The sequence below is a fragment of the Centrocercus urophasianus genome, unplaced genomic scaffold (assembly GCF_019232065.1).
Source record: "Centrocercus urophasianus isolate 14NV4802_14NV808 unplaced genomic scaffold, USGS_Curo_1.0 seq_40, whole genome shotgun sequence".
NCBI lineage: Eukaryota > Metazoa > Chordata > Aves > Galliformes > Phasianidae > Centrocercus > Centrocercus urophasianus.
Genome location: NW_024884978.1, coordinates 5,262,767 through 5,290,665, shown reverse-complemented (window position 1 = coordinate 5,290,665; position 27,899 = coordinate 5,262,767). Strand labels below are relative to the sequence as shown.

General features: G+C 40.0%; 1 protein-coding gene across 1 annotated transcript in view; it reads left to right on the top strand.

Annotated features, from left to right (window-relative positions):
- Positions 1-439: 439 nt before the first annotated feature.
- Positions 440-27,899, top strand: part of GRB2 (growth factor receptor bound protein 2) — a 37,717-nt gene continuing 10,257 nt past the window's right edge. Inside the window, exons 1-3 of the mRNA XM_042832795.1 lie at positions 440-454; positions 4,270-4,511; positions 26,530-26,627. Of these exons, the coding sequence (XP_042688729.1) occupies positions 4,434-4,511; positions 26,530-26,627 (176 nt within the window). The 5' untranslated portion in view covers positions 440-454; positions 4,270-4,433. The remainder of the gene's footprint in view (positions 455-4,269; positions 4,512-26,529; positions 26,628-27,899) is intronic.

The window sequence follows — 27,899 nt, the reverse complement described above, 5'->3', positions numbered from 1 at the left end:
AAAAAAAAAAAAAAACACCGAGTGGTTTTACGTCGGAATTCCAGCAGCCACGGTTTCCTCCTTTTCATGGGGATAACGAATGTATTACGAATGCCGCTCGTTTCCCTAAGGACGGCTCGATGCCTCGGCCCACGAGGCTACACCCACGTGGCTCTCCTCACGGAGCCCGCTCCCGGCACCCGTCCGTGTGAGCTGCGCAAGCGCGAAGGCCGCTGCCTGTCTTCCACGAGGGACGTGGGTGCGCAGGCGCCGCATCCGCAGCGGGCGGAGCACCGAGTGGCTGACAGGGCCGCTCTCGCGAGAGTTGCTGAGGGGACGGCGGCGGCCGCGGCGGAGCAGGCGGAGGGGGAACCGCGGGACGGAGTTGGAGCTTGGGCGGCAACCGAGGAGGCGCTGGAGGGGCGAGCAGGCGGCGAGAAACCTCGGGCGGGGCGGCGGCCCCCAGCGCTGCGTGGTGAGTGCGGGGGGGGCGGGGCGGATCGGCGCCGCGCCGCCCATTTTCCCCCCCCCGTCCTCAACCCCCTCCGGTGATGGGAAGGCTTTTCCAGGCCTGGCTTCCCGGCTTGCTGAGAGGACGCTGAGCGCTGGCGGAGGGCGGCCCTCTCTATCGTGGCTTGCGCTCCCTGGGGGCTCCGCTTCTCTCCGTGCTCCACGGTGCGCTCCGCAGTGCCGAGGCTGCGGGCCCGAGTCTGAGAGGCGGTGCGTGCTTCTAGGTGAGGCTCTGGCTGGCTGGGCGGCCTGGGCCGGGAGAGGTGGAACCATATCCTGTGTTGTCTGCTGGAAGGAGTTTGGTCAGGTGCTGCTGTCCCTAGAGGTCTTCAAGGGCAAGTTGGATGGGGCCCTGAGCAGCCTCCTGGTTTAGTTTTAAATGTGGAGATTGGTTGCCCTGCATGTGGCAGGGGGGTTGGATATTCATGATCCTTGAGGTCCCTTCCAACCCTGGCTATTCTGCGATTCTGCTTGGGTCCCCAGCTGGCCTGAGAGCTGGGGGTCTGGGGGTGTGTCTGTGGGGGTGTGTGCACGAGGGGAAGGCTCTTGGGATATGTTTTAAACCTTCCACAAAGGGGTTCTGTAGCTTTAGGTCTTTTCCAAAGGTTGAAAGGTTGTGAGGTTGTGACTAGCCTGTAGGCAGGTTAGCATCAATACTTTTCTTTCTTCTAAACCTTTTGGGTCGAGCTTTAAATGTGAGGTTCTAAGATAGCGTTTTTTTCCTTAGCTTTTTCTTTCTCTTCTGAACTTCCTGCTTTGAGATTCAGGGTTGGTTTTGTGCAGTTGGCCCTAACTTGGCAATACAGTTTCAAGTAACCTATGGAGTACATGGATACAGCCTTACTAACTCACAACTTCTGTCCTCAAATAGTGTTCTCTTTTATGACATAAGAGAAAGTTTTATGAAATATACTTAATAACTGGGAGAATAATTTGTAGATCAAATACAGCGTTTAGGGAAGTTTGTTTCTTGTTCTAAAAGTTATTAAATGTTTTCTGTCAAGAGCTGAAATTTGAAGGATTGAAGGATTGTTAATCTTCAAATGCAATGTCGTTTGTAATCCGGTTCTGCACAAGTGTTGTACATCGAGAATTTATGCCCAAAATGGTCATTGAGTTGTAATCTCTCATGATTGAGTCATGTAGTGTTTGAAGTATTTCATAATACCAGAGAAGCTTACAGTATTTGAACTTTCTTTATACAACCTAAAATAAGAAAGTGAGAATAAATTTCTGCTAAGCTAATTTTTTTTACTCAATGAAATGATTTGATCTGATAAATATCTGTGCTTTTTACTGTAGCATAGTTTTGTACTGATATCAGGACTTGTCCTCTGACAATATGTACTTAAGGAAGGTGAAATGTATTAAGCTATGAGGTATTGAGTGCCGAGTGAATATCATTTATTATCCTTTGTGTTCTGGCTTGTGTATGTTGATAACTTCTGTTTTACATGGTTAGTTTGTTTTGTTATGTTGTGTTAATTTGAAATCTTAAGTGCAGAGCACTGATTCTTCTTTCTATTCTTTTGTTTAGAGCTGACGCTTAACATCTCTGCATGTCTTCCTGATGATGTATCCACATGTTTTTCTTTCCAATACCCTTAGTAATGTTTTGTCCTCTAACAGCTGATGAGGCTTAGACTCTGATTCTTTGCAAAATCTTCTGCTGAATCCGTTTTCTTCCTTCCTCACTTTATCTGTTTTATACTGTTCTACTCCTCTCCATATCAGACTCCAGAGGAATAGTAAAATGAGAAAAATTAAAAGCTCTTACCTGCTATTAAAAAAAAAAAAGCTATTTGTAGGAGCAGTGTAAGAGGCCTACGTTACCTACATGTTTTTTGAAATATCACTTAAAAAGATCATGAGAATTGTTTCCTGTTGGCTGCAGTGATGAGGTTTCTATTTATAATTACTTGTATTCCTTCCTGATCTGCAGCACTGTATTGCAAATAAAAGTTTGCTGTTAGCTGCATCTGCAGCCTTTTCTTCCTCTTCCTTTTTTTTTTTTTATTTTTTTTTTTTTTTTTTAAGAGCAAAACTTAGTAAGGCAAGAGGTGGAAAACAGTGATATTCTGAGAAATCTTAGATGATCTTATTCGAGCAGCAGCTGTTAACTCTTGTAATGTGTACTCACTGTGTTCATGTTTTGACTGTGCTTATGTTCCTACCCGTCTTACCCTAGTTAAGCTTATGGAGCTAAGGTTCAGTAGTGTGCGGTGTGTCCTGTTTCACAGCAGTCTGCCAAGAGTGAATGCCTACAGCTGTACTTCCAGTGGGCAGTGACATAGCACAAGACACTTCCACAGTAAGCTTGCTTTTTTCCTCTTGTGCAGTGGATTTCTTCTAACAGTTAATAACAGTTAAAAGATCCTAAGCTTGGATACTGTACATTTATTTCTGGTAGTTCCAATAGCACACACAAACTGTTCAGTTGCGGTATTCGTGGCTGTTGACAGCTTTGTTAGTTTTATTGGTGTTTTGCTAGCAGTGTGTAGGAGTACGAAAGAAAGCCCCGAACTCTGTGAATGTGGAGACTTTAATGAGATGTTCTTTGGTTTTTTAAGTGTTCCTTTTCATTCTGCCAGTTTACTGCAGTAGAGATCTTTGTTCTATTTTTTTTGTCTCAAGCTTCATCACTACTTATGGAGCTGAAGATTGGACAAGCACGTTCTCTGCTTCGCTGCATTCATGTAAGGCAGATTTCTTTTTTCCACAGAGGAGTTATAATGGTGCCTTTCTGAGTAACACTGCTCTTTCTGGACTGTGACAACAAAAGACTGAATTAGCAGGTGTGTGGGTGAACTGATGTTTGTAAGATCTCTTCTGTTTTGGAGAGTTGTTGACAAGCATCAGCTCTCTGCTCACTCTGCATGGGATTATTTGTGATGGCTGTTAATTCACCATTTTCCTTCTTTCAGTTCTGTTACCTTCTCTGCTATCAAATGAATCTAGGCTTACATTAAATCCAATTCTAACCTAGATTGAGGTTTATATGGAGGTTAAGGAGTTCCAGGGTGTCTGTGTATGTAATGCCAAATTTGGTGTCATCTCTTCTTTGGTGCCATAAGAGATGCTGGACTCAGCGCTGCTTTCACATGCTCCTTCTGGAGATGTTTGTTATTGTTTGACATACTTGGCTGCTCAAGACAGTAGAGCTTCAGAAAGGTTGCTTTCATGTTAGACTGGGCCCAAACTGTTTATATATAATTTATGTCACTTTGATAGACACTTCTGTTAAGTGCTCTTACAGAGTATTATGTAAGAATATAGGACTTCTAAGATGTACAGAATTATTCGTTGGCTTGTCTATTAAAATCTATTTAAATCGGCGTAAACTGTGTGAATGGAAGAAAACGCAACGGTAGCACTGTGTAAGCTGCGTCTCGAGCACGAGTTTTCCATTCGGGGATCGGAGCGCGCTGCCCTCAGCGGTTCCTGCCCGCCCGCCCCGGCGCGCCCCGCTCTCGCGCTGCCCCCGCGGGCGGAGCCGTCCTCGCAGCCGTGCCGGCAGCCGTGCCTCGCTGCACGGGACCGGACTGTGCCGCACCTCGGGCCGCCGGCTCCTCTTGGTGCCACCCCCGGCCGCCGGCTGCGGGGCCCCATTGGCCGACGGCCGTGTCACTCGGGGGAGCCGGGCCTGGGCGAGCACGGGCGGGAGGAAGCGGCTGCCGCGCCGCGCCGGGTGGAGGGAGCGGCTCTGGGCGCGGCCCCGGCCATCGATCCGGGCCACTTCCCCTAATGGCGCGGCTCTTCCTCCTCCTCTTTCTCCTCTAGGGCGGATCGTCCCCTGGCCTCCCCTGTATGTGAGAGACGGGGCCGGCGCCTCGAGCGGAGCCGGACCGTGGGAGGGTTGAGCCGGGAGCCGCCGCGGGAGGAAAGGAGGCTGCGGGGAGTGCTTCCTTCCTACTGCCCGCACTGCCTGGTGCGGCAGCCCCAGCATGGAAGCCATCGCCAAATACGACTTCAAAGCTACGGCAGATGACGAGCTAAGCTTCAAACGGGGGGATATACTTAAGGTAAGTGGAGGGTAAGGGATTAGGGATTCCCGTTTTTGCCTTCCCCTCTTTGACTTCTGTCTGGTCAGTCACTTCCGGTCCATTGGACCTGGCTTTTGCTGGGGACTCAGTGGAGGATTAATAGGGTGCCCTAGGGTTTCCTCAAGCCCAGGCTGGCCAGAGCAGATGCTGTTTCCTTTCTGTGTTAACCACGTCCCAGAGTTTTTCCTCCTCTCTTCTCAGACTGTGGAGTATTTGAAAACTTAGTCTGCAAATAAGCAGAAGTACAATACAGTGCACTCTGTGCTGAATTTCGTTCCACAATAGATTGCCCTTTAAAGTAATCAAGATCAGTGTGGTGATCCTTTCCTTTGCCTCCTGCCAAAGATTCTGGTGTCAAGAACAGTGATTAGGTTTCTTTCTTAGTAGATAATATTTTAGCATCAGGCTGTCAAATGTTGGTGCTGAATTTTATCTTCTGGCCTGATGAATGTGAGTGGCTTTATGTTTAATGAATCTGTGCATATGTAAGTGGATGTTTGAGTGCATTAGAGGAATTTTGATCTACAGTTCTTTCAATACATCAAAAGCTTTTGAAAACCCCTCTTTAAAGGACTTTGAGAAATAAAAGAATTTCTAAAACTTTATTTGAAATAACACATAGAACAAGCCCAAAAATTCGGTTGTGGGGAGAGTAAAATGTAAATCTGTAGTGATTTGGCTTCAGTGAAGCATAGTTTTAAGCTTATTTCTGACTAGTAAGAGCTTTTTTTTCATCATGTAATTGAGTTTAATTCAGTCAGTGTTACACCATGATAGTATAAGATGGGCATTTCTTTCCAAGTGTGATACATTTACTATAGAAATATTTTAAGGTGCTGATTTCTAAATTGCTTTGAGTAGAGACTGCCTTGAGTAGTGCCAATTTTGCAGATGTTGGGCTGACGTTGTGCATGCTGACAAATAACTCCTGCAGACCTCAATGGGATTATTTAGCTGCTTAAAATTTTTACCAGGAAAGGGCTTGATTTAGCAGTATTTTAAGATAAGTAGGAAAAAGGTCCTCTACATGTAAACTTACACAGTTCTTTTAGAGTTGGCATTTCAGTAATAAATTATGGAATAAATTATGGCTTTGTTAGAAATGCGGTACTACTGCATGGCTGCAAAAATGCATCCTGCCTTGAAACTGTACTTTTAAAATAATTGTACCTGCTATGTCTTTCACATCCCTGGCCCATGATGGGCCTAACATCACCTGTTAGACCTGTGTGCCTCAATTCTCATATTTACGTAATTACCATAATATTTCCTTTTGATGTTTTGAAATGTTCAGAACTGTCATAACACTAGATTTCTTCTGCGATAACTTTGTTTATTTTCTGTTTTCAGTCACTGCTGACTGCCCTCAGCTTTTGTATTTGAAGTGTGTATTTGAAGAAGAGAATAGTTGAAGTTAACTTGCAGAAAATGCTAAATGGAAAGGAAAACAAATATAATGAAACACAGTTTGTCACTTCAAATGCCTTTCAATTTGTAGGAATTTTCATCAGGCGTACCAGTTCTGTTTCTTTAGTATTATACCTGTAACTGAAAAGCCTCAGAGTATCCCATTCATGTGCCTCATGTAATTCGTTTTATTTATCAAGTCAGATCTGCTGCCCTTGAATGAGTGAATTGGAAAGAGAAATAAACTTGTAGCGCATTGAATGCTGCTATACACTTCTGTCGTAAGATAGCTTTTGCTGAGGCACGTGTGTAGCTTCAAATGTCTAGGCTTCTCCAAATCTAGCTATTACCTAGCTTTAGTGATCTTGATGCAGCTTTGGAAGGCAAAGTAAATTTGATGGCATGTATAATTGATGGCTGGAAATTGTTTTGTAGAGAAATGTTATGCCTTAACCACACTAAGGAAAGAACACGATCTGTAACCCTTTATTTCCCACTCCTTAAAAGTTTGTGTTTTTCTGTTTGCATAGGGAAGGCAAAGGTGCACCCAGTCTGACTTCATCTGATTTTTTTTTTTTAGCAGGTAACTTGGCTGTGATGTCATGGTGCCACTATTGCTGAACACCAATGTATTCCGAGCCTGATTGAATAGCATTTGAACTGTGGTTATTAGTAGTCTTGTGGCAGAATTCCAAAAGCGAGTGAAGATGGTTGACCTTTGACTTGCAATTGTAAAACAGCTGAGTGAAGAGGAAAAGTGATTGGCCTTTTCTTTTGTGGGCAGTATGTCATAAAAGCTGCTTCTATGGTTTTTACATCTCTGGCAGTATGCTGGATCCTTATGCTGGTTTATTCTAATGATTCTATAGCAGAGCATGGTGTTGCCATTCAGGAGGTAAAAACTGACAGCTTTCTTCAAGCTGCTTTAATGTTTGAAATGCTACTTGCCTTGCCTTTCCCAGAGGAAAGAAAGGTTGCTGTTTCCTTCTGTGTCCTCTGGTTACAGTACAGAGCTGCAGTTCTCAAGTTCACCATTCTTTTCATGAACTAGTGGCTGCTTCATAAAACTTGGTGTCTGGCATCCTGTCAAGTGTGTGAGGATGGCTTGTGTCATTATAAACAGCAACAGAAGTTTGAAGAATTCCTACTTGGAAGTTTTGATTACTGTTTTTCACTATGAGTAGTTAACAGTGTTCATGGTGCTTTTTCAGTCTTTTCTCAGTTCACTTGCTGTATTTATTGAGACTTGGTAACTTCAGTTTCTATCTATATTTGTTATTCAAGCTCTGAGTACCCAAAACCTTATGTATTTCTAGCAACTTCTGGTTTTGTTGGCCTTTGTGTTAACTGGAAAGTATCCAGACCTGAAGTCTGCTGATGTTTGCTGGTGGTTTGGCAGGAGTAAAGTGGGAAGAATAGAAAAACTCAAATACAACCAGCCAAGGCCTCTCTTTCTCTGTTCTTCCTATATCCAATCTGAAGTATACAGTTTAATATGAAGCTATCCTGCTAACTATTTCTGAAATAGTAGTATGAAATAACTAACTGTACTAATGAATATCTTGAATGTTAGAGTTGTTTAAAACAAAATAAAATAGGCTACTGCTGTTTCCTCTTTTTCCTTCTTCTTTCCCAGAGCTGGGGGCATAGCTGGAAAGTGATCTTCTGAAGAAGCAAATTAGTTCCTGTTTTCAGTGGTTGTCAGCAAAATTGAAGAGTACTTACTGATTATTTTTGAATAAAATTATTTGGATGGCAGCCTTTTGTCTTTAATTTTGAGGTTTTTACTTTTGTATGACACACAAACCAGCTTTCCTGGATCCCTGGAATTCTAATTTTGATCACTGACAGCACCGTTCAGCAAAACCAGGGTTTCTTTTTCTACTCTAAATTATACTTGACAGTTACCTCAAGGTTCTGTTCATGTGACTGTTTAACAATTGACTTATTTTTAACTCTTGTATGCTGTGTGCTACCTGAAGCCTTTTGGCCTATAAGTGTTTCAGTTTGTATATGAAATAGTTAAGTGTTAGTTCCCTAGCGACACTTAAAATCTCATGCTGAGCAAAAAGGAAGCGGTGCATTGTAAAAATTCATCTTGTTCTTCCAGTTTAGATTAATTCACCAAACTACTAAAGGCAACATTAGTATGTTTTCACAATCACTGTGATACTGAACTGTTATATTATTTTAAGGTTATTATACTGATGCTGTCAGTTTTCCATATTTGCTGACTGCCTCTGAATGAAAATCTTTGCTTTTGTTAATGATTTTATTTATATATGCTGGAAGCTTTGAAAAATCAGAAATAGTTACGGGATCATAACGATAAACTCCTTTGGTAGGGGAGGGAAAAAAAAAAAAAAGCAATATACTTAAGGCCCTGTACATAAAGGGTATCAGCAGAGTATTTGTCATCTTATGTGGACTGATCATGAAAATTAATTTTGCTTGAGTTTTTCCTGTGTGTACATTGCTTCGTGTTTCTTCTGGTCTGTGGTGCTGAATTGCAGGTTTGACAGCAGAACAGAGATAAAGCATTAGCAGAACTGAGGGCAGGTGTTGTAGCCATCTGCACAAAGGATTGTGGACTTTGGATGAATTCTTAGCCTGTGCTTATTTCTGTCTGTCAAGGGTACGATGCCTTGGTGTTCAAGCTAGCTCCTATGAAGGTGATGATTAACAAGATGCGTGGTAAAGGATATTCCCCTTCTCCCCACCTGTCCATGCTCCCTTCATTCAGTAGTGTTGGGAAAGGCGCTAACTAAAGGTGAAGGTGAGACTTCTGAATTTGATGTTTAGGTACAGAGGAGAGTAAAGAGTACTGTTCTTCTGAACACTAACATTTATGAACTAGAAATTGAACTTGTGTGTAATAATCCATTTTACCAGAGCACTGGTGAAGAGTGGCACTAGGTTTTAGTGCTTTTTTTCTTCCTGCCTTCATCTGTTAGGAAAGCTGCCTTCAGTCTATGCCGTTTCCAGTTTTCTCTTAAAAGTTCAAAATGCAGATGAGTAGTGAATTGTATGCGTTCTGCATTTCTACACAGAGCAGCAAACTGATACTGCTGCACTTTGATGCACAGGATCTTATCTGCAGCTTTGTCCTGCAGCAGTTTTCATTGTTTCATTTCCTTTCCTGGCTCTGCAGTGGCAATTACCAAACATTCTCTTCCAAGCTGGGCTAGCATCACTGACTAGAATATAGACAAGGAAATAAAAATGTGTTTTACATACTTCAGATTTTTGGAGAAAAGAAAGGCAGGAACATACTTCCTGTGTCTTTTCTCATTACCTACAGTGTAGGGAACACTGTATAAATTTATTCCTTTCAAATATACGTATCTTTTTAGAGAAACATCACTGCCAATCTCCATCTGTCACGCCTCAAGCTGCGTTCCGTTGGTCAGGATCTAGGCAATTTTCTGCTGAATGTGTAAATGCTGATAGTGAGCGATATATGCATAACTTAAAATCATCTTGTGGCACCTCACAAGGGTAGGTGTTCAAGTGGAGCAGAAAAATGGCTATGAAACAGCCTGTATGTGTTGGAGCCTGAGCTTGTTCTCATGTATTATATGCCTGATTGGTGCCACTGTCTGACAGCTTGGGTGAGAATTGCTTTAACAAACTTTAAAAGGTGTTTTTCGTGGTGGCTTGTGCTGAGCACATGGGATTGTAAGCTAAGCTCTAATAACACAAAAAGTGAACTGACAGTCTCCAAAACTGTTCATTTTTAGGATGTTTACTATATTCCTGAAATGCAGATGCTACTCTACAGTACTTCCTGATTAGTTACTAGATGAATATGAGATTTGCATTTTAAATTGAGTTCATAATTTTCCTAAGCTTATTTTTATCTTTGTGCTAAAATAGTGTTTTTCTCTAGATATTAAATAAAAGCCTGTTTTAAAAATATCTTGAAGAGCCTAGGAAGCTTTATTGGCGGCCCCCCCCCGGGGAAGAAAGGAGGGGGGGTTTGTATTTCTGTACCTGATCTTGAATCTTTTTCTTTCCAATTGTTTGTGTTCATGAAAGCAGAAAGGCAAGTCCTGTTACTGAAGATGTGTCAAAACAGTTCTCCTCCCATTCCACGGGAGCAAGTGAGGGTAGTGATTGGAATTAAGTAAAAGACAGATATATCTGTCTAGAAGGTAGATTTTCTTTTGATTCAACTAAGCTGTAGTTACATTACTACTCTAAAACCTCATATTTAAATATGTTGTCTCTGGAATTTATACTTTCTGCATTGAACCAACGTACTTCTTGCTCCAACTTATATTAAAACTCCATGGGATTACACGTGGAAAAATAAAATGGTGCTGTATTTATGCAAAATTGCTTCCCTTGGGACGAAAGGGGGAATTCTTCATGAGTATGAGCCAGCAGGTTCCGCTAAGCATAGCAGCCCTGCTAGTGAAGAAGACTTCTGGTCTAAGCAGTCAGCCCTCTAGTTTGTGAGAAATTGGCACTAAATTAAAAATAAAAAAAAAAAAGTAAACCTTGCTGATCTTGAATAAATTTTTCTATTGCAAACCCTTGTATACAGTCAATTGGAGTATCACGTGCTTCTGTTATCTTCAACTATTTCAGTGTAACTATGAAACTGTTTTTTACTATTTGATCTGGTTCTCAGTTTCTGCTGTTAATAGTAAATCACAATCTGCTTGGAAAGCTGTGTGTTTGATTTTCCAGGTTCGAGTGACTTTATTTCAGCATAGTAGGGAGGATTTTAAGCTGTAGAAGTATGCACCTTTCTCTACTTCTGGAAGATCTGCCAGTTTTTCTAAAAGGTTTTTTTTGAAGTCCTGTGTAGCTCTAAAACTTGTAGTTCTGATATTTAGTACTACTTGAGGGTGTAACTAATGAGGGAAACTTCCAAGTAAATTGTATTTTTTTTTTTTTTTTTAAGAAAAAAAAAAAGGGGGGGAGGTGAAAGTTTGACCTGCAGTTGTAGGGGAAGGGAAAAAATGAATGCAAGGAGCGAAAATATATTCAAGACAAATACACCGAGCACTTTTAAAGGGATTTAAAATATTTTTCCTGACCCTGCCATCAAACTGTACTTCAAGTTTGGCAGATGATTATCAGCTCGACAAACATACCTTACTGAGGCAGTATCAGGAAAACCTGTTGTGTATATCTTTCATAGATAAATTTCATGTATTTTGTGGTAATTTGGTACCTTGCATGCCTTCCAAGAATTGTTTGCTAAAGATGTATTTGCCCTTGGGAGGAATAAAGAGTGGGCCATGATAGTGTTGAGGCTCTCTTCTGACCTCAGGAATGGAGGAAGCAGAAGGTACTTGTTTTCTCCTTGCCTTCATTTCTGTCCTCTTTTCTTAAACCTGGTTTTTCAAAAGCTAATCCATGAGCTTGTCTGCTTTGACAGTTTATACCCAAGTACTTGTAACTCTCTTCTAGCATCAGGCTGTTACAACCGTCTTACTCTTGAGCAGCAAATGATGCATTCCTTGGATTCTTCCTGAAAACTGTCTTTAAGATTAGGAGTGTGACTTCATCTCTGCCAGGATTGAGGGATGAAGACTGTTGTGACTTACCTAGGAATGTCCAGATTGAAACCAGCCGCTCTCTTCACAGGCTGCAGAAAGATCCAGGTGAGACAACCCAACTGATGGCAGTTGTCTCAGCTTTCCTACCTTCTGTACCTTCCTTTACAGCCTGTTGTATTTGTAAATACTGCAAGCTATTTTCCGTGTTCTGTTTAGTTAGGATGAAAAAGAAGAACACGCATAAAAAGAGGCTTGTGATGTTTCTGTAAACTTCTTTGAGTTTTCTTTTTCTTGACAACTTTGTTTAATTCCACCCATCTCCTATCTGAATTACAAACGTGTGATAGCGCTGTAAGACTAGATAGACTATAAATGATATCTGCATTGTGAGTAAAAAGTCACTTGTAAAGCTTACTTGTTTAGAAGAGAGATTATTTTTGACTTTGCAAAAAGCTGGAGGGGTTAAATATACAGCAACATGTTGATAAAACAGATAATGTATAGTACGGTCAACTACTGAAATCTACCCATGGGAGACTGAAGAAAATTGCAGATTACCTTTCTGCAAAAGAGTGCACCACACAAGGATGTAGTTCTAGGTCCTTCAGGGTTCTTTGAAGTCCCCACAAAGCAAAAACATTTGCACTAATTTTTAAAGTTTGCTTTTTGCTGGATGTAGCTGCTTTTATGTAGGACCGGAGTGAAAATGAGAAGCCTGGCCATACCTAATGTTGCAAAACTGCATTTCTCTCTTGGTCCTAGTCTGCAAAGTTCCTTATTTAATAATGGCAGCGGAGAGGATTGGGAGTGCTGAAGGAAAAGATAGGCCAACAGTCGAAATGGTCGTGCATTTATGTCCTAACACAGAGAATGAGAAACATTTCAGGTAGGAGTGTGCTTGGATTTAGCAGGTTTTTTCAGTTCAAGTACAGGCAGATTTAAGCTGACTTATTATATGATCTTTGTGTCATGTTGCCAGCTTTCTCCTGTTTGTTGCCACAGGTAGTATGAAATTTATTATACTTTTAGAGAGGATTCTACTTCAGACTTTCTACTGTGGAAGTAAATTCTGGCTTTCCATTTTAGACAGACTCTTTGTTTTTTCTTTCAACCCCATCCTGAGACACTGAGGAATTTTCTTACATTGATTGATGAGGGCGTTTGTGGAGATGAGGAGCAGAAAACCTGAGATTCTTTATTTAAATGAAACAATCCCTGCAAAACCTAGAAAAGCTGGAGTCTTCTCAAGGCTTGTGCCTTGCAACTGTTCCAGTTCATCTCAATTAGTGGTTCATTTGTCTTCTGCATGGAGCTATGTTTTCTGTCTTGCCAGTGATTAAATGGGAGGTCTGAGGTGAAGACTGCCTTTTGCTTTTATTGCTTTGTCAGAAAAGCCCAGTTTCCAAACAGCTGCTTGAAGATGAACTTAACTGGATAGCTGTGTGGCCAGGAAGGTTTTATGACTACATACTAACAACACTGTTGCAAACCATCAGGGACCAACTGATGTCTGGGGTGGTGCAAGATATGGATGTATTTAATATCTTTAGAGAAGACCTGATCCTGGCTTTTGAAAATGTCAGCAAGACAGATTTCTTATATTGGAGTCCTGGGAAACCTTTATTTATGTGAAAGTGTCAACATGGTGAATTCAGAGAACTGGAAGACTTTGAAGGTATCCACATTAATGAATAGTTTAAACACCTGTTTTGTTACATAGGAATGACCAATTCCTGTTCAGGGCCCTGTGGGGGAGTTTCTTGTGGTAAAGGCATTGGTCTGATCAGGATCTCCCAGTAGGGGGGAGTTCCAGTGCCTTAGCTTTCACTGAGAAATGTAATGGAGATATTATGCTACCATAACGTACTTGGGAGCTTAAAATTAGCCTGTGGTCAAATAATATACCCTAGGGTGTCAGTGACTTGCATTATGATATTCCTTCCAAGTTATTGCAACAGAGCCATAATGACTTCTATTCTTGTTTTTAATTTGTTCTTGACCTGGAACTGTTCTACTAATTAGAGATTCTAATTAGGAGATGGTCTTATCTCTCTTCTTTTCCATGAAGAACTTGGTGCCTCAGCTGTCTTAGGATTCTGGAGCAAGGTGCTTACTACTTTTGGTATGTAACATGAATAATGCAGATACTAATGCTAATCAAGGACAGTCTTTGATTTTATTTTTTTAACTCATAATGCAGGAAAGTAACAGTAGACCTTTTTTGTAAAGCTCTGTGGTTTTAGTAGTATGATATTTTTAAAGGTGGAAGGGGTAGAAGGCGTGTGCCAGGAATTCCAGTTCTATGTTCCTGTGATATTACAGTTCATACTGCTTTCTAAACTAAAACAAACAAACAAACAAACAAAAAAAAAAAAAAAGACCTGTATTAGTGCACTGTTTTTACTACTTAATCCTGAGTGACTTTGGACAAATGTTTTTCCCAAGCTGTTTGGTAGTGAGATCCAATGACTACTGTGAGTTCTTTCTTTTAAGAAATACAAAGGTTTTTTTTACATTTAAATGTTTAATTTGCCTTGTATGGAGCAAATAATGCATTCATTAATGCTATCTTATTAGCCTTGAACTTGAAGAGGAACTTAATAACATGAGAAATTTTTGAAGGTGTCACTTCAACATCCTAGTGTGCTTTTTTCTCTTTTTATGCCCCTTCCCTTGTGTGTAATTCAGAAGATTGCTTTCAGTAACCAAGCACAGCTGTGGTATTGGCTCTTAACTAAGGCAGAAGCCGAGTCAAACTTGTTTTAGAGTTCTTTGGTCTTGCACTTTTCTAGATTAAGTCAGAGTAGAAACACTGTTTTGATGCTGAAACAAGCATGTATTGTGTACCGTTAAATGACTCTCTTCTTACTGCATGGCTGGTCAAGCTTCTTGAGCGGAGGAGCTTCTGGTGTTTCTGCATTTTGACATTTATAAGGGCTTCTGACGTTTGGTGTTATCTTCATTGTGGGGATAGATGTAGACCAGTCGCAATAATGATTCTTGCTTTAGGGGAGCAATCCGTATTATTTATCATTATTTCCTTGTTAACGCTCTGGGCATCCCTCTTTCCATCTCTTCATCACTAAGTATCAGTTCTTTTTTCAGTCTAGTGAGGATGTATATTTTTATTTTTTTCTTTTTTTCAAAAGCCTGAACTTTCCAGTTGTGCCAGAAGTAGTTGAGCTGTTTGTTTAAATTGAGGCCATTGTAATTCTGAATTTTGTTATTCCAACTCTGTGAGTATAGAATCGGGGATGTTTCATTCAGTTGTGCAATTGGTTTTCCAGAAATTGAATCATAATCCAGTGGTAAATTTGGAGAAGAAAAAAAAAAAGAAATTAGTCTTGGAGTAAATGAACACCTTTAGCCACAGTGCAGGCTAAATCTAAATGTAACTGAAAGATTTCAGAGATATAATAGAAATTCCAGTCTGAAAGCAATCGTGCATCATAAAATTTATTGTAAATTAAAGATCAATATTAGATGTTGGTACACCCAAATTAGTCTCTATTTTTGTAGAATGTTATGCATTTACCCTAGAGAAGTTTATGTATGTGAAGGACTTGAATCGCTGTGGAAGTCCTGAAGATTTGTGCTGAAAAGGATAGTGGATTTGGCATCTTTGTGAAAGCTGAGGTTGATTGTGGATCAGTTTATTGTGCATCCTCAATCGTTTTATTAGAAAAACAAACTGTGTTGAGAAAACCGATGCACAGCTTGTATGCCTCAGGATCCAATAGCTAAGAAAACCCGGAAGTGAAGGGCTTATATCACAAACGAGTTCGTTTAGGCACTGTGTAGATTTACAGAGGCAACTGAGCATAACCAGTCAGAACGGTTTGTTATTGGCTTCCAAAATTGGTATAAACACTCTGAAAACAACAAAAACAAGAATTGTGATCAGATTTATTTTCACGAAGATTTAGTTGCAAAATCCAACGAATTCCAGTTTTTTTGGTGAAACATCCTCACTTTGTTGACTGTTTCTTTTTTTTAAAGTTATTTGTTCCCACCATGCCCAGAAGTTTGACTTTAGAGCGTACCTGCTGGTTTTGGATAGTGAGTTTTTTAGTGCATGTTATTTGAAATTGTTATCTTGTTATCCTAGGAAGATCTGACCAGGTGGAAATAACCAAAGTTGAATGAAAACTCTTTGGTCTGTCAGAACAACCTTACGTGGTTGAAGTGGCTTGGAAGTGTCGGTGACAACGGGCTGTTTGAGCTGGCCTTAAACTTCATGTTATTAGTGCTATACCGTAGTGCGTAAAGCAGACCAAAAACAGATGAGAGCGGTAACCCTTCATTGGGAGGTAGGCGCACAGTATACATTTCTTGGCTTTTAAAAGCAGCCCTCTAAAAACACTTCTCCATCACTGGGTGTATTTAGTCTCCTCTTTAGCTTCCTCATTCAGTGTTGTGTGCAGGTGTCAGTATCACTGATGCTGATACAATGTTGTACAATGAAACTACACCTCATTTCTTCTCAGTTGATACAGTTTTATGAGGTTGGAGATGCTCTGTGAAATGTTTCAAGTGATTATAATGCTCTAGAGCTGATGTGAGCTCCCTTCATCTTGCTTAGTTTGATATGCTGTGCTTTTTGATGCGTTGTTGTGCATTCGTGAAGGTTTGCAAGATCTGTGTGCTTACATTATGCAAGTATGACAGGAATGAGTCAGATGATATTCAGTGCTGTGCTCTGAAGCTGTTTGCAAATGTCTTCCTCTTGCATGTGCGTGTCCCCTTAAAGAGGAAATCTGAGCAGCTTTGCAGGGACTGGATAACAGGAAAAGTTCTCTTACACGTTGTGCTTCTCTGAAGATCAGCCAGACCAAGTACCTGTGCATTTCCTCTGCAGCTAAAGATGTTGCTAAACATAACTCGGTAAAATAAGATTCTGCTATAAAAATCAAAAATCTGCTAGATGAAAGTTGTCCCTCTGCAGCTGATAGATCTCTTTTCTGATGGATATAATTGTGGCTCGTTATTGGTAAATTAGTTATCTTCTAGGTGCCCCAAATATGTTTTTTTATATGTTGGAAAACTGAGTTCTTATGTCCTGCTAAGCCAAAATATAACTGTATGCACTGAAATTGTCTTTCTTTGTACAGGGAGAGCTATAGCCTAATTTATTTTCTTTGTTTTTTTCAGTCAATGTTAATCTATAATTGAATTTATAGTCAATTTCTGAAGGTGTCTCATCTTAAGCAAGGGTTGTTTATAACTGTGGTTGGGTTAAGATTCTGATAGAAAGTGAAAAAGTAGCCCTGCCGGAAGGCTGCAATTCCCTATTGTCAGTATGACTTGTTTTTATGCCTACAAGATTGTCTGAGCAGTCTGGTAGAACTGATGTGAATTGGGTCTCTTGAGTCAGGGGATCATCCCCCAATGGAAGTGCCTTTTAAGTGGTTTTTTGCAGATCATTTTATCTTCCCCACAAAGGAGAGTTTAATTTAACATATAAAATGCGCAGATGAGAGTTTGAGGTAGCAAGTCATGCAGAAGTGCAAGTGGAGTTTGGGTGATAGAAGGAGCTTTGTGTGAGTACCAAGTTATTAATTGTGGTTGTATTTGTTTCATAGAATTGCGAGGGCTGCAGGAGTTTGAACAGGCTTCTTGTGGTCTGAGTTAAGGAATACTGTAAAATTATTTGCTAAAAGCAGATATGTGCAAAATACTTATGTCTTATGAGAGTTATGAGAGTAATTAGTCTAAACTGGAAGATGAATCTGCTTGGTAAGAGATGGAATCTTGTGGTGCATTTTTTTTTTTTTTTTAAAGTTTTTCACAGGAGCTTTTATAGATTACCCTTCTGTTCAATTTCACATCAAAACTCAAAGGTGTTTTGTGGTGGGCTTTGATTTAGAGAGCCTAGGGCTTTTGCTGATCTGCACAGCAGAGCTCTCTTTTCCTAGGAGGAAAGTTGGTACCTGTTAGCTGCTTGAAAAGTGTTTTTCCATCTATCTCATAACCACCAGTCTGAATGTAATTCCTTGGGTGATTTCTTGCTTGCTTTTCCTTAAATGTTGTTTAATTTCAAGGCATATTCCTGACCTGGAATAGAGCTAAAGTATTACACACTTAGCTCACACATGTTTCCCTCTTGCCAATTCTTGGCCATTCCAGAGGTAGCTGGATAGTGGCTGCTGTAACTCAGCTATCTTGTACATTTGAGGATATTTCATGCTTCCCTGTGTATGTTCAAATCCTAAAAAGAGAAGAGTTGAGGCATCACTGCATGTTGGATCTATTAATTAGTACATTTAAGTTACATTTATTAATAAATTATATTTATTAATAAATAAAAATCAAGAATCAAAAATAAATCATATTAATACATTAAAATTGTCCCTTCCCTGTAACTGCTTTGTCCAACTACTTGCAGATGCAAATTGTTATCCTAGCAGCGTTTATCTGCCTTACAATATAAGTCAATAAGCAGTCTCGTGATGTGTGGTCTTGGAATCCTTGTTTGTTTGTTTGTTTTCAAATGGTTGACTCTTCACTAGCAGTGTTTATAACTAAAAAGTATGTCTAGAAGTGGAATTGGCTGGAGTCTCAGTAAGTTGGTCTTTGTCTGTAATGTTCTGCAACATATTAAAATTACTTTGACTTTTTTTATATTATGTAGTGTGGATTTGGAGGTGCTTCTTTCTGCCTTCCAATATGCTATGTTGAAGTTGTTAAATAGGTACAAATCTTGCAAAATATTGACTTATGCTGTGGTGAACCTTGAAAAGTTGTGTATTATAGGAAATTGGCCTCCTGTTATCTGATTTCACGCTTTTTCCATCTGCCTCAATATGAAGAGATTAGGGTTGATCCAAGCTATTTGTGTGATGCAGCTTATGGTGATCTTATTATCCTGATCTCATTGCGTTTGGTCTCTAGATTTGAGGTCCTGATTTTAACCCTTCAACAGTTGCAGAAAATTTAGTGAAAAAGTAGTTGAGATTAAATATGTCATTGCAAAATAATAAAGTTCTCAAAGATTTTGGTTTTTTTGTCTGTACAGACTAGCTAAAATGACGAATAAATAAACTCTTAAGTTTATAAAGGATGAAATTCTACCTATATATAACAAATTAGTATCTCCTTATTTCAGTTATACAAAAATTAATGCTGGAAAGTGCGTAGCCATATATTTTAAATGAAGGGGAGACAACTGAATGGGAGCATAGCATTCCCTGGCTCTTCAGTATATACAGCTCATTTTTTCCTATCATTACTGGAGGGTCAGCCTTGATTTTGAATTGTTGACTTTCTGTTCCTTGATAAAAGGTCTCTTCTGCACTGGGATAATACATTTTGCTGAGAGTGCTAGTGCAGATATCTTCAGGTAGACTGAAAATTAGGAAGACTCCAAAAGGTCTGTCTGAAACTTGTAAAGGAAGCTTTTCTGCACAGCTTCAGACGCCAGTTATGGAATACATGTTACTGCTTCTTCAGGCCTTCTTCAGGAAACAAAAGGGAAGCAAAATGAGTGAGCTAAAACAGGTGTTTTATCCACTCTGCTAAGCTTGAAGGGAAAGCTAGAATCAACCTCTCTTTTCAGAGGGCCTGGAATTCATAGCATTCATGTTAGCAGCAGATTCAAGAATAGTAAGCAGGAGACCTTAGTCTGAACTCTACGTAAAATCGGTTTTCTCAAAATTGTCGTTTTATTTAGATGCTAAAGGCAAGATATATTCTGTTCTTTAGGTACAAATGGCCTTATGTGCATTTGGGTTATTTTAAGAGTGTTTGTGGATTGTTCAAACATAGCAGGATCTTACTCAGAATTCAGGTCTGTTTTCTTTCTTTGCTGAAAAGAGTAGAGGATGACAGGAGAGCTCTCTAGGCCTCAGAACATAGCCTGTTCTTCTGTGTGCTTTACTGGGGATTCCTCTCTTGGGACACTGCTAAAGCTGAATGTAACAGTGCAAATCTGTTCACTTCTTAAACAAAACTCAATAAGAAAGAACACTCATATGCAAGCAAATGACCATCCCCGCTATACCTGAGTTAACTAATCTGTATGACACAACAGAAAACTGACAAAATACTGTGTTCTTCAATGCCTCCAGATTAAATGTGGATTAAAATGGGGTGTTTTATCTTCTGTTTCAGTAATAACATCCTGAGCTAGTTATAAAAGACTGCTGGTCCTGGTCTTTTGTTGCTCTAAGCTACTGCTAGGGAAAAACAACACTTCCCTTCTTTTTAAGAATGTGTTCTTGTGAATCCTGTAGCGTTCTGCTCTGTGCAAGCACAAGCCAAGCTGTGGAGCTTAGGCTGTGGTAATGACCTTTCTTTATTTGTGCATTATATTTTATTAAGTACTGAAATGGGACTGCTTTCACTGCAGTGTCCAAATGTTGACAGTTAAGCAGTAATTCTTAGGTGATCCACTTTGTAAGAGATAGCATTCAGTTAAGCACCATAAAAGTTACTGAACACAATGTGAATCTTGTGTCTGAGAGTCTATGCTGCCACTGAGATACCTGGGGGTCTCCTGGCTAACTGAAGCCCAATTAAATTGCTAGCTGTATAACAAGTTTTACATCTTTCAACCTTCCTCATGAAAGTACGCAGTTTTGTGATATCTGTAGCTTAACCTTTATACAGGTGGCAGTAGTGAGAGAGACTAATGCAAGGGGAGAGCTCAGTAATCAGCCTTTGCAAAGAGTGTAGGCAGAGTAATATAATTTGTAGTTATATTGCTGTGTTGTGCTACCAGGAATTTTCTATGTTGAAGGAGGCATTATTGAAAGTAACTGTGGTGAAGTTCCCTGAGCGTTGCAGACTTTTTCTGGGACCTTCATCAAGTATTTTGGAAGCCACCTCAGTACACTTTAAAACACTGGTTTTTTTTTTTGTTGTTTGCCATGCCATGTAATCCTAAAAAGTTGGGCTGCTGAGAAAAAGAATTGTTGTCTAGGTTGTTCTAAGGAATTTATTGCAACTGATGGAAGAATGGAAGGCTTCTGCCAGAAAGGTAGTAGTAGTGTAAGACTTGCAAGGCCTGAGAGGCAGGGTAAGTTTGTGCTGACTTCTGTCCTTGTGGCTAAACCTGTTTGTGCCTCAGTAAACTTAAATGCCTCAGGTATTCTTGTGCACAAAAAATTGAGATTGTTTTGAAGTGAAAGCTCAAATGCAAATTTCTAGCAATGTTCTCGTCTTTGGATTTTGCTTTGTTACAACATACTTTTCTCTGTACTGTACTTGCCAGCCGGTGTTACTCAATTTCTTTGACCACCGTACTTGTGTATCTCCATCTGGTCTTTTGCATGGTGAAATTAAATTTTTGGAGTTTGAATTTTATGCTCTTTTTGTGCCTTTAAAATGATAAAGGTAGGATAAACATTCCTATTGTGATGACAAGGGAATTTGAATGAAGGTGAGAATAAAAACCTATATCCACTGACGGATAATTCCATTATATTGTGATCTACGCACCTGATTTAATTATTGTATGGTAACACTTGATAGTTGACTGCTGTTTAAAAATAGCTGGTAATGCTTGTTCTGGGTATTAAGTATTTTCACAGCTGCTTCTACCTGCCAGTGAGCAGGTGTTCAGAGTCTAAAGCGGTCATGTCAGAGGATGGTGCTTCAGATTTTAATCTGAAAATTGTAGATATTCTCGTTATGAGATTATGATAAAACTTACTTAAGGAAAAGCCTTAAATATTTTAGTAGTTTTAAGTTCCTGAACTAGTTGCATTCACCTGCTTGATTGATCTTTTTGCATCAAATGTTTGAAGTTGAAATGAACTGTAATTTGTGTCATGAAGATAAACTAAGGAAAAAAAGGAAAGATTCTGATTTGCTTTGGCCTGAATTATAATGCCATTTTGACATGCAGATTACCTTAGGTTTCTGATGATGCCATTCCCTAATCAAGGCCTTCATGTCAGTGGTGTCAAGCAGCTGGAGTGAGGAGAACTCGCTTGTTCAGGGGACTTTCTGCAGTACTGGGGTAATGCAGGGAAGGGATGCAGTTTACTAGGCTGTGTCCTGGGCCATTTTTTTTTATATTACATGAAGAGATTAATTTGAATACCTTGCAATGCCATTGCAGCAAGTTTGGGGAAGGAATAAGCTATAGAAGGGGCTGCTGAACTCATCAGGTGTAGCCAGCCCATAAGCAGTGGGATCCTGCTTGTGATGTGGCTGGCTTGTATCCTTTCTCTTGGAGTAGAAAAGGAGCTGGTTTTTTTTTTCTGGAATGCAAAGCTGTGTCAAAGCACTTGGAAAGAGGGTGAGAACCGGCAATCCTGGAGCCTCCAGTGCGGCTCAGTGTCACGACTCAATTAACTGACCTCCCAGTCACTGTTCTACCCTGAGTTGAGTAATTTCTGAATGTAAAATTTTTGGTTTCAGCATTGCTGGCTTTGAATTGCTTTTTAAATTTTAACTCCTGTTGTGGTAGGGATGTTGTGTTTTCCTTGGGTTCCTGAGACTTATGAGTGTTTTCAGTATTCCACATTGTTTTCTTTGCCGTGGTGTCAGTGGAACTTTGCTCAGGAAGAAAACCATATTGGCAGCTAACAGTGTTGTATGATAGCAGCTGTAGTTGCTTTCTGTTTCAGTTAGCACCTCACAGTTCAGGGGAAAGGGATGGGAGTTCAGCCAAAAGGCAGAGCACTTCCTGAACAGGTTTCTTGGATTTTGTTGCCCCAAAACCCAGGCATTCTGGTGAATTTGGCTAACTTTACAAGCCTGTAAATACATCCGAGGGCTTATGTTTAGTTTTATGTTTGCAAACGGGAGTCAGCCCAAGAGCTGAGGATGACAGGTCTGCTTGTTGTGTTCTGGTTTAGAACGTGCATGCATGAAGATTGCTTGGCTTTGAGAGTGTCAAGGCTGGTGTGCAATGGTTCATCAAGATGAAAGCTATGCACAGGAATATTTGCTGAGTATGGGATCAAAAACTGTGGGTTTTTTGTGTGAGCAGTTTTGACTGAAGCTTCACGATTGCCTTGTTGTTGGGCTCTTCTGTGGTGCCATTTCTCCATTTCCATGGGAACAGACGTGTTCTTGTTGATAAGAGTTCTGTTATCAAGCTAGGAAATTGGCAGGCAGCAGTTGAACCACTGTTACTGTAAAGCTGGGCTGAATACAGACTGAGGACATCACATGGCAGTATGTGTTCAAATGTAATGGGTAAAAATATCCTTCCTTCTTCCTCTTCCTTGGTGCACATGGAAAGGAAGAGTCACTCTGCTACAGGCTTGATTGGATCTACAGCAGGTATAGGAACTGGCTGCAGAGAACAGCTTTGTTTTGGCCTTCACAAAGAGCAGCAATGTGTAACAGTTAATAAGATAAAAAGGCACAAACTCCTATTTTTAGGTTTTTTTGTTTTTTTGTGTTTTTTTTTTACAGACTCTGAAGGTTATTTGATTTGGAATAATCTTTGCTTAATTTTGTTGCTTAATTTATCTGCATTCAGTTATATGTGGGGGAGTTCTTGGAGCAAAATTCAGTGATATATACAATGCTTTATCTACATTTTATAGCTTTGGGAAGTCTAGAAAAATCTTACGATAGTTTAAGGATATTTTTCTTAGAGGTGTAGATCTGGTTTTTAAGTATATCCAAATAAGAAATTGCAATCCTGGTAATTATCTGGAAATCTGGAAGCCAGCTGAAGATTTGGGACAGATGACCTGACTGGATGCTTAAAATATTTTGCAACAAAATGACTTAATTACTTAAGATCTGTTCTGTCATTTCTGTGGGTTTAAGAATAAAAGAAAAATGAGAGCAATTTTAGATGCAAACATCTAGGCTGGATGCCCCTGTGCAAAGATCTATGTGCTCTTGTCTTACTGCTTAGTTGCATTTCTGCAGTGGATGGTAGTGGTGCAACTCTGGAAGCTGAAATTTTGACTCTTTTGTAGCTGTCATAGCAATAGTAAAAAATTGGTAGCAGCCATCACAATTGCTGCCTCCTGACTGCCCAGTTGTCATGGCTTTAAGGTACTGCAGTGCAAGTCACTTCTGCTCAACTAAGTGTTGGGAGCAGTCCAAGGGATGCTTATTTTTAAATGCTGTCAGAACAAATGATTTTTGTAGATATCTGTGTTCTGGAGGTGACTTCTCTAAATGAGATTTGAACATAGACCTTTCTAGAGAAATATAGTAAGTTCTGTATGGCTAAAATTACTAAGGAACGGGCAACCAGTTATGGAGATATGTCGGTCTTAAGTGAAGCAGCAAGAAGTCCTTGGAGCAAAGCAAGCTCCAAGTGCAGGGGAGCTGTAGAGGATTTATCACTGTAGTGAAAGCCTCCTGAAAAGGTGGTGTGGGGATATGTGTAGGCAGTTTGTCTTACTATGCCTTTCATCCTGCTGTTCTTTTGTTTTATCACAGAACATATAACATACCAGTGAGGGAGCACTGCAGAGGCATTTGGTTGGAGGGCAAGCATTAATGAGTACCACAAGCCTGATGTGATTTGGCTCCTCCAAATCTTTTAGTGTATCTTAAGAGCCAGATAAAACTCAAATTCTTTAGAATTTTGGTATCTTTGATACCTGCTGCTAAAAGCACAGATTTGTGGTAATATTCTGCATATGCAACTGCAGGATATTTTTAAAGAGCTGACTGCTATATCCCTTTACTGCACTGTAATAATGGTAATGGAATGGGTTTGTGATATGCAATCTTACAATGAGTTTGGTCTGTGCTGTCTTTGATAAACATTGCATAAGAAAGAACATCAAAATATGTTGTATTTGTGTTATTTTGTACAATGACTACAATGATGGCTCCTAGGACATATAATACCAAACTTCTGATCATACAAGCTATGTGCCAAAATCTTTGTATCACAGAATGGCTTGGGTTGGAAAGGACCTCAAGGATCATCCAGTTCCAAACCCCCTGCCAGAGGCGGGGTTGCCAGCTGCTGGATCAAGCAGTAGATCAGGTTGCCTAGGCCCCATCCAGCCCGGCCTTGAGCACCTCCAGGGATGGGGCACCCACAATATCTCTGGGCAACCTGTTCCAGCACCTCACCAACTTCTCAGTGAAAAACTTTCTCCTCTAAATCTCCCCTCCTTTATTTGAAAACCATTTCCACTTGCCCTATCGCTACACATGTGAAAAGTTGATATCACTCCTGTTTATAATCTCCCTTTAGATATTGGAAGGCCATAAAGATGTCTTTCTGCACCCTTCTCTTCTCCAGAATGAACAAGCCCAGCTCGCTCAGCCTGTCTTCACAGGAGAGGTGCTCCAGCGCTCTGATCATACTCATGGCTCTCCGCTGGACCCTTTCTAAAAGCTCCACATCTTTCCTGTGTTGGGGGTCCCAGATCTGGACCCAGTACTCCAGATGGTGCCTCACAGGGGCAGAGAGTAAGGGGGACGATCACCTCCCTTGTCCTGGCCATTGCTCTTCTGATGCAGCCCTGTTTGTATGACCAAGCTGAGGATCAGGGCTTCAACCTCTGTTTCCTCAGCCTCTATACAATTCACTTTTTTTTTATGTATCTGTTTTACAGTTCCATGTTCCCTGCTTAGTATCGCAGGGTTACCTATTGCTGTCGTGTACATGCACTTTGTATTCTGGAATTGCATTGGTTTCTGCACAAAAATCTGCCTTGCAGTTGAGATGCACAGTAATTTCTTGCTGATAGACAAGTTAGCAGACATCAGCTGATATGTATTAGTTCTCTACGTGCAAGCCTTTACCTCAGAGTCTGTAACATAGCTATCCTTGAACTCCTTGTGACCTGTGGTCAAATTATCCTTGCTAAATGACTGAGTTGTAGTGCCTATAAATAAATGGGAACTTGAAGTAGTAACTGCACAAAAGATGGTTTAAGTATATATATTAAAAAAAAAAACTGGAGTCTCCTTTTCAACTGAAAATTCTGAACTGGATCATAAAGATGCATATCTTTTTCTCATCTGAAGTTGTCTGGATGTGACACAGCTGTGCTTCTTATCTCATGCAATTGCTGGCACTTGGGGGTGTGCATCCTGCGTGGCTGAGGGTTGAGAAAGTCAGATGAATAATTATTATCTACTGTAATTCTCTGTGGTGTTTCAAGTTCTGTTCTCTTTTTGCTTCACTGAGTTTAATTTCAGTAGCTGATCAGTTTGTTGGTTTTTGTAGATCAGGCAATCAGTATTGAAGCAGGTTTGTGTATTAGTATCATGTTCTTGTTCAGATTTCTTTTTTTTTTAAAAAAAAAAAAAAAAAAAAAAACCAGTAGAAATTGATATGGAGTTTAACTTTCTGAAACACTTGCATCAGCTATAAGCATTTTAAGGCAAATTTTGTCTACTTTTCCTTTTTCCCTTGTGTTATCCACCCAAGGAAGAGGGAAAAAAAAAATTGCTTATGAAGGTGTTTTTGGTGCTTATCTTCACTGTATCTTTGTACTCTGTGATCTCTGGAGCTGCATTCATGTTAGCTTTCTCTACATTTCCTCATCTCCCCATGTTCAAGCAATGCTAATCATATGATGCTTTTTTGACTTCAAGCTAGAAGTATTTTTTTAAACTCGGATCTAGTTTTTTGTTGGTTCGTGTTAGAAAGAAAAAAGATGACATCAAAAAGCTGAGGAGGAATGAAAATGCTGGGTGAAAAAAATATTGTTGTGGTGTTCAATTTTGAAAGGATGTAGGGAAGTGAGCAGAATCTACGTGTTTGTTTCCAAACCCAAATCAAATTCTTCTGGGCAGAGGTAATTTCAACTGTGGCGTGTTTTTTCTTAGAGTCTAATGTTCCTTTATTTAAGAGGCTATTTTCAGTCTGCGTGCCTGCCTTGTCTGTTGCACTGTACCACTTGACAGAAGAGTAAAGCAACAAAACTTCTAGAGAAAGTATGATTTGAAATACTGACTTGCTATTAAAGCATGGAGTTTGGACTATTTTAAATTACTGATCCACCTTGTTGTTCTGAAGGTTAGTAAAATGCAGTGGAGCAGGATGGCCTACAGCATGTTTTTAAGGGCTCATCTTACGTGAGCAATCTTTGAAACACAAATAGAAAGAATAAGCTAGTATATCTTCGTCTGTTTTGCTGTAACTTGAAATGTGGTAAGCTTATTTTTTCATTTTTTGTTTCCTTCAGGTTTTGAATGAAGAATGTGATCAGAATTGGTACAAGGCAGAACTCAATGGAAAAGATGGCTTCATTCCCAAGAACTATATAGAAATGAAGCCACATCCGTAAGTAGAGCTCTGGTGATAGTTCCTGTGAGTTTGGTGGATTTTAAGCATAATTCAACTTTTTCTGAAGACATTTAAACTGCTGATGGCATCTGGATCATGTTAGCTTTGTATGTCAGCAATGCCGGAGGTCTCTGTTATTGCATTAACAACCTGGGGAGGTTATGCAGAAGTTTACATAGTGTCATGTTTACTGAGCAGTAATGCAGATCTCTCTAAGTAGTCCAGCAGGGAATACAAAAACAAACTGCAGCCACATGTAAGAAAGAGAATGTTCCTTTTCTTAGGCTGGTATCAGTGTTGTGGGAAGGAGGTGAGTACTTTTCAAGAGAATTTAGAAGGAAAGTAACTGGAAATGCTTTTAAATGTTAGTCCTGTCCAAGGATCTGAGACTTAAATCCTCCAGCTCCATTTCTTGTATTACGCAGTGTTCATTTTTGCTTGTATTCTGTAAATCTTCCAATTTTCTTTTTAACTGCTAGCAGATGAGACTGAAAGGGAAATGTAGCATATCATAGTCACCTGCTGGATCACCTGGATTTTATAGGGTTAATCCAAATCTCATGTTAATTAACAAAGAGAATGTGTAAGTATATATAGGTACTGATAATCAGTGGACAGCTATAGGAAACTGGGCAGGGAGGCTGCCTATGAAGGCTCAGCTGTGCCGTTCAGGGGATAGGGCTACCTTTTTTCTTATAAGGGTGCAGGGCAAGAACTTCTGTTTATGAAATGGCCTGGATCAGGCTTGTGGTGTGTCCAAGTCTGTATTCTTAATCAACTGCTTATAAAGATATTGCTGAAATCTTACTCTGCAAAAACTGTAACTTATGTGGAAGAAAGAAGCCAAGCTAAAATGGTTGCGTTAAGTGAAGCCGAAAGAATTGTTGAGCTGCTGATTGAAAGGAGTCTGAATGTGGTATGAACTTTGCATTGTACCAATTGACAGATCTCCCTCTTGCAGTGCAGTATCAGAAGTAATAGCTGCATTTGGTTTTGCAGTGCAAACTGGATGAGCTACATTACAAAGCTAGTTGGAGGTGAGTGTTAGAAAGGATTATCAAGTTTGGCCATTTAGAAAGGAAGCTCTCGGAATGTCAGTTTCTTGGATGTGCTATGTTTTTTATTTTCTGAACCATTCTGTAGCAAAGATAACGTGTGCGGAACATTTCTGGTGCTTTGTGTTCATGTCTGTAATTGGGCAGTAGTTCTTCAAAATTACTTTCTTTGACCTGTGGGGTTTTCTTTCTCTAAATCTTTTTATGTTTAAAA